Here is an 18,924-nt window from a genome sequence, read left to right as displayed (position 1 = left end):
ACAAGCGTTTGGGGAGAGGTAAAGGACTTTTGATCTTTTCTACTCTTAACTGAATTTAGTGGTGATTTGGCTGACTTGGGCGTTGGAGTGCTAACTTGCAGGTCACCACCCGTTCAGGCGTTCCAGGAAAGGAGATCGATCGGCTTGAGTCTTGTCTCGGGTCCACATCTGAAACAATAATATTTACCCCAAATATACAATAACAAAATAGTTAATAATTATTTATTGATATTTTATCATAAATAATAAATATAATATTAAATTGTCAAAATTAATTATAATATATAGATATTGTGTGAATAGAAGTAGTAAACCTTGTTAAATTATATTTTTTAATGTCTACTAGATCGAGCAGAAACAAATGAAAATTGAAATCCAAAAATATGATTTTAGAAAATTTCATCCGGAATAGGAAGAAAGGCGAGAGATTTATTTCCGAATGATGTTTTGTGAGGAATACATTGTTATTCCTGAAAGTTAAATCCTGTTAACGTTCAGTAATGTTTTAGAAACTTAAACTCGCACTTTGGTGAATTTTCTTTACAAACAGCGGTGTCAGAATTGGTTTGTAATGTGTTTAAGAAAAATAAATCCGATAGTTTAATTGTGTTTTCAGTACAAGACAACATGCACACTTTAAAAACTTGTGAAAAGGGTTGCGCACATTTTTCCTTCCAAATTTATCTTTAACCACTTTTTAAATTCAAATAATTACTTATACTAAAAAAATTATTTTCTAATTTTATCTTTTTAATAACTAAATTTTTTAATTCAAATAATTATTTATAATAAAAAATAATTATATAATAAAAAAAATATACAACTTATTTATTTTATAATTATCTGTAATAAAATATTCTATAATTTAATAAATTTCACCACTATAAAAAATGATTTCACTAATTATCTATAATACAATCAGGAAATCATATATCTAAATCTCTAATCCTAGAAATTTGTTCATCATTATAACAATACAGCTTTTCAATATTTTCTAAATCTCAATGTTTTTGTCTATATTTGAAATTAATCTAGACCTATTTGTTTGTTTATTAAAATTGAATCTATTTCTTTAAACTCGATCAATTTGCAATAATGACAAAGTGAATAGTAGTATGATCTTATAATTTTATTAATTAATGAGGATCATACATAGTGGTCTCCTTCATAAGGATTATTTTATTACATAGTAGCAAATACAGAACTCTAGCTCGGAAAGTGATGCATGGAAGATGGCATAGTGATCTTTCTTTTGGGCCTAACTGATCTAAGTCTATGGTTCAGTGGTTGAGTCGTAACAGTTGAAAATGGCAGGTTCTTGTTCTCGAGGAATGATTTGAAAAGGGTAAAAGCTTGACGAGGTCTAAAAAGTGGAACCTCGTGCCCTGCCCCTCTTACTGCAACCAATGTGAGTCCTTTGTAAACTTGACTCCAACCACCAACCTTGACAGAAAATAAGATTGGATTAGAAAGAGTAATGATATCACGATACATTTTTACATTCATCTAATATAGAGTATAAAGTTAAAATAATTATAAAAATGTAAAATTTTATATTTTTTTAAAAAATGAAAGTAAAAAATAAAAAATGATAATGTCAAATAAATGTAAAAAAGGTTAAATATGTCAAAGAATAAAAAAGTATTTTCTTTCATAAAGTTTGGCTGATATATCAAAACATAGTAATAATTTGTGGGTTAAATACGTTTTTGATCCCTTAACTTTATTTTATGTTTTAAACGCGTTTCTCAGTTAAGATTGAAGCAAAATTGTGTCAAATAGTATAAACAATTCAAATGCTATCATAAAACATGCTTGAAACATCAAATAAATCTAACAAAATTTAGTTAAAAAGACTAAATTCATACATATCTATAGTTGGAGTAGGTCAAAGTTTTGAGAAGAGACTAATTTCAATTTTCACTAAAAGTTAAGAGACCAAAAGCATATTTAACTCATAATTTGTTATCATATATAAAATAATTAAAAAGAAAAATTAATAACAAAAAACATGAGAGAACCAAAGCAAACTTATACACAAAAATTAGATAGCAAATTTTCTATTATTATATACATGAAATTTGTAAGAGAGAAAACAAATAAATAACATTGTTGATAAGTTGTTTTTTCATTTAATGTTATATTTTCAAGAGCAAACATAAGAGAAACCAAATTTGACCAATTTGACTTAAACTATATTTAATTTTGTATTTTCAATACTTTTTTATTGCAAGAATATAGGTATACTAAACTAATATAAATATATGATAATATAATGTTTTTGAAATAAATAAAAAAGTTTATGTAAAAAATTTAGTGAAGAAAAATTAGATCTCAAATGATTAGAAAAATATAAAAAATGCAATTTATTTAAAACATAATTTGAGAAAACATCATATAATAGTGTTGTAATTCATTCAAAGTAAAGAAGGGTAGGAATTTATGATGATAGGTAGCACAAACCTCGCCATTATCATTCCAAGGGTACCAGTTGATGATGGTAGGGAGGTTCAATGAAGCAATTGAATACCGACTTGCAGTTACAGGCACCACTGAATCAGTGTCTCCACTGCAGATAGTAATTTGAAACACAGAACCATGATTAAGAATGTTGGATAAATGTATGGCACAAAAGTTATATATTCAAGTATGGTAGAAGTGGGTTTTAGGCCTAATTCAACCGGCTTGTAAGAACCATGATTAAGAATGTTGGATAAATGTATGGCACAAAAGTTATATATTCAAGTATGGTAGAAGTGGGTTCTACGCCTAACTCAACCCCACAAAACCGGCTTGTAAGGTAAGGTCTGCACCCCACTTATATATTATAAATTGATCTTATCTCTAGTCGATGTGGAACTTCCAACAAAGTATAAATTAATATATGATTTATTTTTTTAACTATATATTTTATAAATATAAAAAATTTTATATGTCTATATAAAATTTTTGACTTCCCAACATATTTGTTTAAGATCTACTGACTGACTGAATACATGTTAACAAAACGTACCTTAATAAATTTTCAAAGTTGCAATATAATTTTATTTTATTTTAAATTAGAAAACATCTTTGCCTTAAAAATACTATCATATATTTAACACACAAAAAAAAAATCTTTTAGAAATTTAAAAGGTAGAATATAATAGTTCTAAATATTTTATTTGGTTTAAATAATATTATCCATTATTTCTTTTGATGGAAAACTATTTTTTAAGAAATTTAAAATTAAAAGAAAATGCTCTTAAAGAATAATTTAACTTCACATAAAGTTATTTTAAAGTAATCATTATTTTAAAAATAGGGTACTTTTTATGATATTTGGAAAATAAAATTACTTTAGTATATTCTTTGCAAAAATTTACTTGTCTCTTATTTAAATTATACAATTTTTTAATCTAAACTCAAATTTAATGCGAAAATTTATAGATATCTATTAAATTAGGAAGTCTTATGAGAATAATTTACTTTTATTAATAAGCTTGAATATATTTTATCAAATTGAAAAAAATTATTTTATTTATAGTAAATTATAAATACAATATTTTTCATACATATCATGAATTATATATAGGGTTAAATATGTTTTTAGTCCCTATATCTTGGGGCGATTTTGGTTTTAGTCTCTTTTCAAATCAAGGTACAATTTAGTCCTTCAACTTTAGAAAACTCTGGTTTTAGTCATTTTTACCAAATTTTTTTAACTTTATTTGTCGTTTCTAAAACCAGAGTTAAAAAAATTTGGTAAAAAGGACTAAAACCAGAGTTTTCTAAAGTTGAAGGACTAAATTGTACTTTAATTTGAAAGAGGGACTAAAACCAAAATCACCCCATATAGAGACTAAAAATGTCACACCCCATTTAATACCCCTCCTTAGTGGGGTACACGTGTCAGCCGTTCGGTCTTCCCTGATGAAGTGGGAGACCAACTCTGCCAAGTTTTAATTCCTTTCCTTCGTGATCCGTGCAGTATCAGCAGAGCAGTGAAACCCTAGAGAGTGGAAGTCAGGTGGCACGCAGGGAGTGGGCCGAACGTTCTGAATGGAGGTAGTATATAAGGTAAAATGAGAAACCTGACGCCACTTTTCCCATGCAATCTTCTTCTTCCTCAAACTCAAACTTTCTGGAAATCTCAAATTCTCCTCCTTCTCTCTAAACCTCTCAACCTTCTCTCTAAAATCCTAACCAATCTACTGTTCCGATCACCATTCAGATCACGTCTGAAGACTCCTGGTGCTCGTCCCTTTCATTTGAACCGTTCGGTTTCGGGTTATACTTGACTTTGGAAACCTTAGAAGGGGTAGTTGCTGCCAATCAACCTTAGACGTACTAGCTGGTTTTAGAGGTAAGGGAAGCTTATATAGTTTAATTATCATTTCTCTGTATGGTTTGAATGTATGTCTGATTAAATGTATGTTTGATATCTAAAGTATGTTGCTTGATTTCTTATGATTGAAATATGGTATGTTGTTGTATGAGTTGTATGATAAATATGAACTATAAATTCTGCACTGATATGGGTATGTATAAAACTTAGAGAAAATATGAATTTGAGATCGAAGGTCATTAGGACCGTTCGGTCCTCCCTTTGTCCGTTCGGTCTGTTTGGACTGATCGGCCTAGTGTGATTACTAAACTTAGTTGGTTTCCTCTAATTGCTTTATCGATAGTTATTTAAGAACGCTGGTCATAAACCAAGCGTTCGGCCTTACAAGTGTTCGGCCTTAGGCTGACACTTAAATTATAAAACTTGCAAATCTGATATTCTTCCTTTTAAAACCGTCCGGTCACTTAATGACTGAACGGTCTAGTGAGCCTTTATTTATTGAAACGTCCGGTTTACTTGACTCAAGTCCTTTTTCTCCTTTAAAGAGTTTCTCTTTTCTTAGTTCGTTCGGTTTGAGAAGTGTTCGATCATAGACCAGCCTTCGACCATGATTAGTACTTGTTTTATAACACTTTTTGCTAAACTGTCCGGATGACTATTACTTATAGTCAATCCTTTGAGGTACGATCTTATTCCTTGTCGGACCATTCGACCAACCATTTGATATTATTCTGTTACTCAGTCTCACCCTTGATCAGACCGTCCGGTCATCATTTGTGTTAAGTCTTTGGTGGATAGTTCTATTCGTTGCCGGATCAGCCGGTCAACTATTACAAATGCTCCAAGGCATCCAGTTTTAATTCTTGTTGGACCATTCGGCCTTGTATCCTTGTCTCATTCCATCTTTTATTCTATCGTTGATAATCCGATCATTCTCTTGACACCTTTCCAGGATGAAAGTAATAATGAACAGATATTGAATTTGGCTGAGTAAGGGAATTCCAATGGAGGAATGTCTCATGAATTGGTAATGATTGGTAAAGTATGAACATGGTCAGACCCTGGTTTGGTCGTCCTGATCCTGATATTCCGTGAGGGCGCTTCCTCAGGTAGAGAAAGGTCACTCATGTGTGGGAATGGCAGGAGGTCCGCGGTTATACGAACAGATAACCGTTTGAGGACTAACCTCGGGTGGCAGCTGATAAGTAAAGGCAGCTATTACACCACACCGGGTGCTAGGGACGTCGGGCTACGTGGTTCATACCGTCCGTATAGTGTCGTAGTAGTCGGTCATAAGTTAATCTACTTAGTAGGCATGTATAGGAATTGTATGTCTGCATGATTGACTTGGTTTGTTTGTATGTTTACTTGTATGATGAAACGGTTAATTAAATTTACATAAGCTTACCCTTATCTGTTTTGTCTTTGTCTATGTTACTGTTCGGTATTCGACCGTACGGTTATTCTCTTCATTGCTGGTCATCCTTTTGGGTGTGAGCAGAGGATAACTTGGAGGATACTTTGGAGGCTACTCTGGAGGATGTTGGGCAAGCAGAACAACCCTTGGAGGCTGTGCCCGAGAATTGTGCAGGACCGTCCGGTCCTTAGGATAGTTACTTTATTTGTTTAGTTAGTTAGCCGTCCGGTGCACGGAACCTTTTTGGTGTTGGCCGAAAGGTCAATGAATTGTATTCAAGACCGTTTGGTCTCTTTTGTAAAGTTGTATTAATCTTACTGCTGTACGGTTTTAAATCTTCCAGTATATCTCATACTTCTTTGTATATTCACTACTGTTCTTCCTTATTGTTCATGATAACTCCTAAAATGAATTGTAACTGACGTTATATATTTATTGGGATGTTAAAAAAACATATTTAATCCTTATATATATACACACGTACGTATTTGTTTGTGTATATACGTGTATGAGTATATTGTAAGCATATATGTATGTATGACTGAAAAATAATGCCGTCCAAGCATTAAAATAACTTAATAACTGAAATGACTAGTTTTTTAAGAATACCTGTAGACCCATATCCTGAGGCCAGCATCAAGAATTTCTTGATATATTGGAAGCATAGAAAGGGGAGAATCACCCCAATTGTTCACAACAATGTCACTGTTAAGAAAAAAATTAAGTCAATATAGAAATAATCCAATTATATAGTTATGATGAAAATTATATAACATACTTGCATCCTGCAAATGAATAAGGAATCCCTGTTACGTTCGCATGAAGAGCCTTCTGAACTTCTGGAAGATTGAAATACACCTCAGCGTACGTCGAAGTGCAGGGATCGTATTCGTATGCTCCATACAGTCTTCCCTGAATTATAGAATTAATCCCAAAACAATCAAATCAAAATAATCAAATATAAATTTCTATAATTACGGCAGATTACTTCATCATAAATTAAAAATAAAAACAGATATTTTAGTATTGTCAAAATGGATCATCAAACTCTACCTGATCCAGTTTATTAGATTGGTCACTTAGTGAGTTAACTCAACCTGATTCATTTATTAGTGTTTTAGAAAAATTAAATCTCAGTACGACTCACCACAGATTGGTAGGTTAAACGAGTTGATTGACTAGCTTAATGATTAAAATTTTTTTAAAATATAAAAAAAATTAAAACCTTTTATAATTCAAATCTTAATAATAAAAAATACAATATATATTTTATAGGATTTTATAAAATAATAAATTAATAAAAATAAAATTAGATAAGTTGATGGATCAACCTGACTTATAGATTCAATCTAGATGAGTCGAGTCAGATTCAAAATTAACCTGTATAAAAAAAATACTTTTTTTTTTTTCACTCAACTCAATCCAATATAAATTGCATTGACTGATATATTATAATCCGTTTTGATAACAGAACAAAATTTATATACTGCCATCTAAGTACTGATGAATCTATTTTCCAATTAAATCTATATATAAGTACATATAAATGCTATTTTTCAGTTAAATTTAATTTTTTATTTTTGAAGTATATAATATATTTAATAAATTATAAATTATTAAAATATAACTCTTGTTTCTCCCAGCTCAATAGACATATAATTTTCTATAAACAAATACCCCTCATGTTTTTGGACAGATACCATACTCCTCAAAACACTTTAATTTGATAGCGACGTGGCAGCACGTGAATACCATTAAAATTATTTGGGTTTTAACTTTTTCATAATTGAAATATAATATTTATATTTACATAAAAAATTATATTCTTTTAAATAATCATTATATTTTATTTTTTTTCTGTTAATTAAATGTTAATTTAAATTTATTTTTTAATAAACTATAATAATTATTTTATTCTATTAAATTACTATTTATTTTAGAATAAAAAATGCGTGAATATTTTTACTAATAAAATACTAGATCATATTTCCTGTCTTTCTTTTATGATAAATAGGAAGAAAAGATAAATAGAATAATGAAAATTATTTATTCAAAGAGAAATGAAAAAAAAGGAGACATTCTTTACTATAATATTATTTTATTATTGTTTATGATTATTAATAATTATTAATATCACTTAGTTTCATTATTTTTTATAACATGAGTCTCCATCATAGTTGTTTTTTTTTTTCACACGTTTTTATTGTTTCAAACTACTCACTTCCACTTCCTTTTCCTATTTTGTCATTTTCTACTCAAAAGCATGCTTCTCCCATTATTGCTAGCTCCATATCTTTCACAAAAATTGTAAATCTTTTGGTCCACCTTAATAATTTCTGAAGCTTTGGTCATTTATAATATATAAACATTAGATTCTAGTATCATTAACATTGTAAGATTAATACCTAATTCTTATAATATTTTACTATTATCTAAATATGTTATAAAATTTAATACTTTAGATTACAAACAAAAAACCAGATTTTTATATCTTAAAAATATCAATAATCAAAGAAAAAGTTAATTAAAATATTTGTCTTGCCAAATTTCTTATTCGAATCAAAAATTTTAAAAATCTTTTAAAAAATCATGTGAAACAATTAAATCATGAAGAAATTATATAAAAATTCTTGCAATAAAAATGGTGTCCCTAAAACTATATTACTTTTCTTTTTCGAAACTAAAGTAACATGTTATGTTATTAGATAAATTAAATTTATACAGACTTATTTAAACAAAGATTTTGATAAGGAAAAAACCATTGTATTTATTTTATCCTGAAGTACTGATTTTGATACTTACTAAGCGACCCCTTAAACGGGGTTTGAGTGTTGCAGCTGTAGCATTGCATACAGGAGTATAAATGCTATATGGATCAATGTTCCCCTGCTCAGCAGTTGCAATCTCAAAAGCTTCCACACATTTATCTGGTGGATGCTGAGAAGAATCAAACTCACACACAATTCTCAGCAGTTTATATGTGTCATCTGAAATCAAACCATTGACCCACCAGTACTCAAATGTTCCAATGTAGTCATGGTAATCATCTATCACAGCATTTCCAACCTGATAGTGATCACAGAAAAAACCACACCCAATTGAAGATTTTCAAGATTTTTTAAAGCACTGTTTCATATTTCATTGTCATAGATCATGAATGCTACAAGCTTACCATAAACCCCTTGAAATTTATATCTGGGTTCTCGATTCCTTTATTTTTGCGATAAATGACTTGAGACAACTGAGGAACATAGTGACCTGAAATGAGTTTGTAAAACTTTCAGTTAACAGTTCTGAAAGACAAATTCTTAATCAGGAGGAAAACTAGTATTACTGTTACTGATGAAAGAGGACCTGCATAACTTTCTCCGGCAATGTAGAAATCTCTATGCTTGTACTGAGGAAACCTTTCAAGCCAATTAACAAGGAACGTATATGCATCTTCAGCTGCAAATTTAAATTAACTTTATTTGTAGTTGGGTAAGAACTTTCAACATGAACAAAACAGGCAAAACTTAAAATAAATGAGTTATATATCCTCCATCAGCAAGCAAGCATTTTCGCAAACGATACAACTGCATACCTGTTTTCTGGTCACCTGCTGTATACAGATCTGATGTGGTATTGGAATATGAAAATCCAACACCAGCAGGAGAATCAAGGAAGAGTATATTTGCCACTGCATGAAGAGAAACGAAAAATTAAAACATATTGTAGGAAAAGATCAAAAATCGAAAAAAAAGAAAAACACTGTCTTACATTTGTTCCAAGCATAAGGATTGGAGTAAAGTGATTTGCCATCAGGATTGATTCGAAAAGGACCAATTTCTTCAGCTGCTCCATAAGCAATAGAGGAGCATCCAGGGCCACCGTTAAACCACAAAACAAGTGGCTTTGAAGTACTATCTTCTTCTGTCTCTACCAGCCAATAAAACAAAGCTCTTCCAGCTTCCTCATTCACTGTCACATAGCCCGAGTACTGAGAAAAAAGCACGTTCTCTGGCTGTCCTGGCAGCTTGATAATTCTATCCTTTAACTGATCCTCTGTGGGATAAGCTAAGCCAATTCCCACAAAGATTGACAAAAGCAAAACAACATAGAATTCCAAATGTTTCATGATTCTTTGGAAAATAATGTGAGAGCCAATGTGGATTGGTTTATAAAAGAGGGAGCGATTCTTTGACATAGACAAACGACAAAAACGTACATTCATATGGTACGAATAAATAATAATATTTTGATTATAATTATATTATTTTTTTTGTGTTATCACATGTAAAAATGGAACATTTCAATCCACGTTATCATTCTTACATATAAAAACAAATAATAATTCTTAAAAAATCTCAAAGTATACTCACTTAAACATAAAAAAAAATATATATACAAAGATGATTAACATGATTTCTGTTCACACATTTTCTGCAGGACTACTGCTCTTTTGTGTGATAATTAGAATGTCATTCCAGTTGCATTCAATCTTGTTTTTCATAATCACATAAAGCATATGGAGATTAATGTTTTTTCATGCCGGGAAAACTTATGGCCAATTACAATTTAGAATGTAAGTTCTGTTTTTGTATTAGGGATTGTATCGTTTATAATTTAATTTTGTATTATGGATTGTATAATCCAAAATTGTTTTTTTTATTATAAATTGTACAATTTTAAACATAATTTTACATTATAAATTGTACAATCTGATATATAATTTATATTTTAGATTGTACAATTTTATATTATAATTATATAATTTGAAATATAATTTGCATTTTGGATTGTTTTCTAAATTTGTATTACAAATTATGAACAAATTATATAATTCATAATGTAAATTTGTATTATGAATTATAATATATAAAAATCACATAATATGAAACTATAACTACAATACAATAGAGATATAACTGAAATTTTAAAAAATTATGGAGGTGCAGAAAAAAAAAACATGAATACAGAAAGAAATTTTCATATAACACCCATTAAATAATGTAGTTTAAGGATCTCAATAGATGCACTTAGTTGCACTAATCAAATGCTATAGTTTATATTATTAACTTAATAACGAAGACACATCTCAAAGTTTGTGACCTTAAAATATTTTTCTCTCTCGTTATTTTAAAAGTTTTTTAAGTATTTAAACTCGAGTTTATATAATTTTTGAAACTCAATAAACTTATCAAACTCGAGTCATAAATTTATAAGAATATACTTTATATGAAAATAAGATGATGTTCGAATTTAAACATTTTTTACTTATCATCTTCAAACAATAATTAATGTTATTATCATCTATATTTATCCGTTGTTTCCATTTAATACTTATACATAAAGATAGATTTAAATTGCTCTAGATACAATTATAACTATTCAAATACATTTTGTATTAATTATATTAATTTTTCATTACAAAAGTTATTATATTGAAAAAAAAATATAATTCAACTTTTTTTGAATTGGAAATTACATTAAAATTCTATATTAAAAGCTATAGTTGAGCTTCGGTCTAACCAACCATGGTACAGTTATATTAAATGTTTTCAAATTTAAATTATATGAAATGTGTCCTGGATCGTCTAAGAAGCGTGCACAATTTTTTATTACTTTATTATGGTTCAGCGTAAACTTTGGCATTTAAATAATATGTCATGTCATTGTCATATGCCATCGTAATATAAGTCCGCAATAGGTTTTTTTAATTCTTTTTTGGAGTGCATATACTTATATCAAATTTTTGGATTATAAATAAAATGTCATGTATCACTCTGTATGAGAGGTTTTTAATTTGAAAAGTTATAATGCATCTTTAATTTTGTAGATATATTTTTTTATTATATCTATAATTATTTTTAATTCATCTTTAGTAAATGGACAATTAGCTTAAACAAAATATGTTGGCAATTACAATATTATTAGCTTTTTGGATGAATCTTCCATTCAATTTTTATTAAACATTTATTTTTCTCCCTTATAATTGTCACTTTGTAACATCTCAAAAATAAAATTAAGAAAAATTCAGACAATTATACATTATTAATATTTGAATAAGATTTGATCATATAAATATGAAACACATACATAACCAAATTTCAAATGTAACATTTCAATTTTTGATTGTTTTGAGAAAAAAATGTTCTTTTAAATAAAAAACAAAAGAAAACATTCATATAAATCTTAAACTAGGGATATAAAACAATAATTCACTACAATCCAATTAAAAAGGACATTTATTACAAACTTGTAATTTCCAAGTCAACTTAAAATAAAATAATATAAATCAAACTAACTGAAAATGTTCAAAAACAAAAGAAATCTTTCCTTATTCCATTCCCGACTTCTTTCAGCTCTAATTATCAACTGGAACATCTGTATGAGTATCTACTCTTGTATAATAATACGAGTTATACTATCATCGCATTCACACACAAACAATAAGGATAAGCTACCATATTCATCATCTAATACAACATCAACACATCAATTATTAATTAACAAAGTAATATGGTTAACATGACATATTCAATTAAGTACACCAAAACCAATAAATACACATTGTCTCTTTATACTCTCATATAAAACTTGTTCACCAAAACAGGATAGTTCGAGTCATCCTCCACTGCAGTTTCAGATCTATCTCCTATGTTCCTCAAGACTTATGAGTAAAAACTCCACTACTTTCAGAATAGGTACTATACCCAGCTTGACTGGAAAACCTACATTAAACCTTTATTACTTTAACATGTCTGCACCACCTAATAAAATAACATTCATAATTTCAACTAATAAAATCCTCTTTCATAACTATTAACATATCATCCGTAAATATATCAGCATAATACGTTTATAAACCTACATAATATAAGATCCTTAACAATAAATAATAAAATATCTTTCTTAAATCTACTTAATGTAATGCGTATATAAAACCTACCTGATATAACGTATTTGATATAATATCATTCATAAATAATAAAATATCGTTCTTAAATTTATTTAATATATTACGTCTATAAGCTTATTTAATATAATATCATTTATAACATACCTGATATAATACTATTCAGAATATATTACGTCTAATCATTCATGTGTATTTACCAGTAGCATCCAAATAAAACAACTGATAAATAATTACTATTACACTATAAACCTATCATGCAGTAGCTTTCACAGATTTCCATATAATCTCACTGTATACATTTAAACCTTCGACAATACAAAGCACGCTCTATACTATGTTTTCCAAAAACGGCTATTTGTTTTGGCTTCAATTTATATACCTCATTTCGAAGTAGGATAATCTTGTTGTTTGGAGAAAACTCCAACATAATAAAATACCCAACGACAATATCACGTTTAAGCCTCTTAAAGCAACTTTTCCTGCAGGAGTATATAACATTTTTAGAAAACACTAACCTATGATGAATCACGTAAAACATGCCAGACAATGCAGAACAAATATATGTGTACTTTTATATATATATATATATATATATATATATATATATATATATATATATATATATATATATATATATATATATATATATATATATATATAAAAGAAAAACGTTTCTTCAACAACGAAATTTTGACAATAATTTGACAACAACACGTGTCATTTTCTTATTTACTGTTTTAAATGAATTTTTAATTGAGCTGAAATGAAATTTGAAGGGCATTTTTGACAGATCGAAATGCTGAAACCTGTTGGCACCTTCGACTCTTACGAAGGTGTCTTGCACTGTCTAACGAAACTCTCCCCTTCATCTTTGTTAGTGCTCTCCCTCAATCTCTTCGAAGCTCTCTCTGTGTCAAGGTTTTCCAATCGAAAGTCTCTCGCAAGGTCTCTCGCGCCACTAAAGTCCCCTTTCTTGGTGCTGGGTCGACCTATCCTTTGTCTCTATCCGCTAGTGAAGTCTCATTTGAGGAAGTCTGTGTTGGATCAAGCGTTGTCGTTTTTTGTCGAAAGGAGAGGTTTTTTCGCTGTCTTTATTGTTCGTTGAGGTGTTGGGTCGCCGTCGGCTTTGTAGCTTTGGGTTTTGGGTTGCGGTGGTGAAGAACTCTGAAAGTATTGTTTTTTTTTGCTGTCGCCGTTGTGGATTTAGGTATTAGGTGCGCTGGTGAGTTTCTGTGCATCGTGTTGTGCTTTTTAATCGAAAGGTATTTCTTATTCCCACACTTTTTAGGTCATTTTTTATTGGTACATTTTATTCGCGATTACTTGAATGTCATGTGTTATTGGTTTTCTTTTTCGTCTTTTAACACCATGTTAGGTTAATATTGGTACATTTTATTCACGATTACTTGAAATTAATTTTCTCCCCTTTTGAAATTTGTTATCTTAGGTTAATATTTGATTGACGGTATTGGTACAATTCAAAATGGTACCCTGTAAAAGCAAAGTAAGTAGATTTTTAAGCTTTCTGTTTTCGTTGTTGTTTTGGAGCACTGTTTTATCAATTGATTATTATAAAATTGAACTTTTGAACAGTGGAGCCTTAAAGCTTGGATGGATACATCCTATATTGCCCAAAGGAATTCATTACTTCGATTGAGACATCTGAAACGCATTTCTGGAACTCCATTTAAGATGTGTTTATAGATCGAAGATCCTTTAGAGGTTAACCTAAAATTGTTGAAACTGATGGTTCGTCGATGGGTTCCCCACCATCAAGCGTTTAGAGTTAGGCAACAATTGGTGCCTTTCAATGTGGTGGATGTGGTCATGAGTTTAGGGTTCGGAGTAGGGGGGTTTGAAGGTTCCTTTGGATGAGTCAGTTGTGGGTAAAGTTGCTGAACATTTTAATTCAAAATCAATGAAATTGAAAGACCTGATAAAGATGTTTAATGTCCTTGTACATAATGATGATCTTGATGTAGATGTTGTATGTCGTTTGTATATATTAATTTTTTTTGTGGTGTTTTTTTTTCCTAGGAAGGCAAGCCATGTTTCTAACATGCCTTGTCTAGTGTTAGATGATTTAGATAGTTTGTGTAATTATGATTGGAGTAGTGCGATACATACATATCTTGTACACAGTCTACACAAATGTAATAAGAAATTATTGACTGGAGAGATTGCTGATTCTTTAAGCATAAGTGGTGCTGCTGTTGTTTTGCAGGTATGATTGATTGTTCTTGTTTGTTATATTAAGTCAATTCATTGTAAGATGTTGTTTGATTATTATTATTGCTTTGATTGTGCTTTGGGCATATGAACGCCTTGGTTTGCATGCTGATTCTTCTCATAAGGTATTCCCGCATGTTTTGCAATTTCATTCGTTAAATTATGGGACCGAAGAATGTGATGATTTTTTTGAAGAGAGTCGAGGTAAGTAACTTTTTAAACATGTTATGTTGTTATTTTTGTGATTTGTGGATTTGTTATTTGCTAGAGGTAATTATTTGTGATTGTTATAGGTACATTTTGATTGGTACCTTAGTTCCAATGACTGTCTAGATCCCATCATCCGTTGTGCTTTCAATTTGGATGGGGTTGCAAGGGCTGAAGGTTGCACCCCTGAACAAGAAGCACCTGAAAAACAAGGTTATGAAAGTTCCCAATCAGCAGTTGTTGATAAAATTAGAAGAAATAACCAGAGGATAAGAAGTCTAAGGGATAAAATTGCTGTTGTTAGGAAGGAACTCAGTGAGCTAAGAAAGTTTCGAAATGTTGAACAAGAAGGTGTTGATGGTGAGGGGGAAGTAGATTGTGCAAGTGAAGAAGTTGCAGGTAAAGGTCATGAAGAAGTTGTATGTCATACAAATGAAGAACCTGCAGATGAAGAACCTGCAGGTGAAGGTCATCAACAACCTGCAGATGAAGAACTTGCAGATGAAGAACCTGCAGGTGAAGGTCACCAACAACCTGTAGATGAAGTTAGTGCATGTGACACACATGAAGTCGTTGCAGTTGAAGAACCCGCTGGGGAATCCCTTGACCATCCACCACCTTTCATTGACATTGGTGATGATGATGACGATGCTGATGAAGTAAATTCTCATGTTGAACCGATGTTAGTACAACCTTTGTTTACTTATGTTGGTGATCCAAGAACAACGGTTCATTTGGATCAGTTGTTCATTGCAGCGACGCGAAGAGACATTCCAAAGAGGTAAGATAATAATAATTTGTTTTTGTTATTAATGAAGAATGATATTGGTACCTGATTTAATGTTGTTGATTTTTCAGCTATGTGTCTGAAATAATGGGTCAATTGTTGGCCACAATTGATTGTAGCTCTTTAAGGCCTCAGCAATGTGTAGACAACATGGTAACTATACATTTTACTGTAATTAATGTTGTCATTCAATTTACAAAGTTGAAGAAGTTGATGTTAAAGTTGTTTATTCTTTTGTAGGCTTTAATTTTTGCAGCAACAATGTTCATGTATTTTGAGAAAAGGTTGTCTAGAGTCATAAAGAGGATGATATTCAGTCCTATGTTTGCGGTAAAAGAGTTAATCAGAGTGTGGTTATTTGTTTGAATGGTCTAATTTGATATTTACATGATGGTTGATTGATCAATGTTTTTTTCTTATTCAAGACCCATGTATTGAACGAGTCTAGGAAACGAAAAAAAAATCAACATGTGTGGCAATTTCTTGATTACCAGTCATATTTCCAGTACGATCTGGTAAAACTGCAAGACTTATTGGCTGCTGATTGGGTGAGTAAACTGTAATTTTTTTAAGCAGATAGTTGTTTTTGTATGTGGTTGTTAGTAGTTTTACTTATTTGAAAAATTTTGTAGGTGTTCATCCCAGTTGTAGGTAATGGTCATTGGTGGTGTTATGCATTTAAGGTCTGCACATTTCAGTTTTTCGCCATTGACTCACTTGAGAAGGGTATCAAAGGACGTGCTCGGATTGATAGAACCATTGTATGTTATTGAACGATTACAGACTTTTTTTTTTGTTTTGGAGTGCTTAAAATGTAGTTATTTATAACTTTATTTTTATTATTTTTGTACAATACAGGCTGAAAAGATTCAACGCCTTTGGGGCTTTTTGACGAATACACTTGAAGATTCCAAGTGTCCTTTATTAGTTAAACAAGCCAAAATCCCAGTCCAACCAAACACATAATTTTATATTATATTACTGATATGTTGAAGTATTGGTGTTTTCATTACTAAAAGTAATGCATGGTTTTTATTTTATTGTAACAGTTATGATTGTGGTGTAATAATGATGAAAGCTATTGAACACAAATGTTTCCAATTATATGCATGTGTAATCGATTACAGTAAGGTTGTAGTTACTTGCCAGTGCAAAAACAGAAATCTGTACCGAAAGTTTATCATTACTCTCATGTTTTTTAAGAGTAGCTCCCTATGGGCAGGTTGAACCTAACTTGGTCAAATCCAGTGAAGGGTGTTGATTTGGTTGATTGATGTTTAGGACCAAGGAGTTGTGGGTGTGCTTATTACTGGTTGAAAGGAATAAGGGTGTGCATGCACATGATTCATTGCTAATGTTTCCAACCAAAGGGTGCTGCTGTCAGGGAGAGTCAGAGAGACACTTATCTGCGTCTGTAATCGATTACAGTGAGGCTGTAATCGCTTACCAGTGCAAAAATATAAATTTGTACCGAAAGTTTATCACTGCTCCCATGTGTTTTAAGAGTACCTCCCCATGGGCAGGTTGGACCTAAGTTGGTGAAATCTAGGGAAGGGTGTTGATTTAGTTGGTTGATGTTTAGGACCAAGGAGTTGTGGGTGTACTTATTACTGGTTGAAAGGAATAAAGGTGTGCATGCACATGATTCATTGCTAATGTTTCCAACCAAAGGGTGTTGTTGTCAGAGAGAGTCAGAGAGGCACTTATCTACATCTGTAATCGATTACAGTGAGGCTGTAATCGCTTACCAATACAAAACCAGAAATCTGTATCGAAAGTTTATCACTGCTCCCATATTTTTTAAGAGTAGCTCCCCATGGGCACGTTGGACCTAACTTGGTCAAATCTAGGGAAGGGTGTTGATTTGGTTGGTTGATGTTTAGGACCAAGGAGTTGTGGGTGTACTTATTACTGGTTGAAAGGAATAAGGGTGTGCATGCACATGATTCATTGCTAATGTTTCCATCCAAAGGGTGCTGTCAGAGAGGCACTTATGGGTGTGTGTAATTGATTACAGTGAGGCTGTAATCACTTACCAGGGAAAAAAAATTGAATTTTGTACCAAAAGTTTAGCACTGCTCCCATGTTTTTTAAGAGTAGCTCCGCATGGGCAGGTTGGACCTAACTTGGTCAAATCTAGTGAAGGGTGTTGATTTGGTTGGTTGATTTTTTGGACCCAGGACTTGTGGGTGTATTTATTAGTGGTTGAAAGGAATAAAGGTGTGCACATGATTGATTGCCAAGGATTCCATCCAAAGGGTGTTGTCACAGGGAGTCAGAGAGGCACTTGTCCAGATAACGTCAATGTGGTTGGTCAAAGCAATGACGAATTTAATATCCTTGATGATAGTGGTTTAGAGTTGGTTCCTACTTTGAACATGTGTTTTGACACAATGTAAGAAGCAAAGAAATTTTATTCGGACTATGGAAAAAGATGTGGTTTTGACGTAAGAACAAGAACTTCTAAAAAGGACGACAATAACGAAGTGTACTACTTAAGATTGGTTTGTTCAAGGGAAGGTAAATATGTTTCTAGCATTCGTGCAGAAGTGAAAACTCTACCTAGTCAAACTAATCAATGCCCTGCTGCAATAACAATTGCCCGTAAAGATGAAAAGTGGGTTGTGAGGACTGTAGTTCTAGACCACAGTCATGCCCTTTGTCCACAAACCTCGAATCTAATCCGTGCCAATAGAAAATTGAACATGCATGCGAAGCACACATTGGAAGTGAATGATGATGCCGGTGTGCGCATTAATAAGAGTTTTCTTAGTATGGTTGTGAAGCTGGTGGATATGAAAATATGCAATTTATGGAGCGAGATGCTAGGAACTTCATTGGTCAACATAGAAGGTCATTGTGTAAGGAGGGTGATGGTCAAGCGCTGCTACGTCATTTTTCAAAAATGATAGACCTCCATAATGATTTCTTCTATGACATTGAAATGGATGAAGATAATAGAATTACTAGTGTATTTTGGGCAGATGCTCGAAACCGAGCTACAAGTGAGGAATTCAGTGATGTCGTATCTTTTGACACCACATACTTAACAAACA

The 18,924-nt window shown here is 31.2% G+C and overlaps 1 protein-coding gene across 1 annotated transcript; it reads right to left on the bottom strand.

Moving 5' to 3' along the window:
• Window positions 1-1,100: 1,100 nt before the first annotated feature.
• On the bottom strand, window positions 1,101-9,890 carry LOC106771446 (serine carboxypeptidase-like 26). The gene is made up of 9 exons (XM_014657429.2): window positions 9,504-9,890; window positions 9,328-9,423; window positions 9,099-9,191; window positions 8,917-9,002; window positions 8,547-8,810; window positions 6,523-6,656; window positions 6,354-6,449; window positions 2,464-2,569; window positions 1,101-1,443 (listed from the first exon to the last, which is right to left on the bottom strand). Exons 1-9 carry the CDS (start codon window positions 9,859-9,861, stop codon window positions 1,207-1,209), a joined length of 1,470 nt encoding a protein of 489 aa, XP_014512915.1. The 5' UTR covers window positions 9,862-9,890; the 3' UTR covers window positions 1,101-1,206.
• Window positions 9,891-18,924: the final 9,034 nt, after the last annotated feature.

The sequence above is a fragment of the Vigna radiata genome, chromosome 1 (genome assembly GCF_000741045.1).
Source record: "Vigna radiata var. radiata cultivar VC1973A chromosome 1, Vradiata_ver6, whole genome shotgun sequence".
In the NCBI taxonomy this organism is placed as follows: domain Eukaryota; kingdom Viridiplantae; phylum Streptophyta; class Magnoliopsida; order Fabales; family Fabaceae; genus Vigna; species Vigna radiata.
Note: the sequence above shows the minus strand (reverse complement) of the source record. Positions and strands in the feature narration are given on the sequence as shown.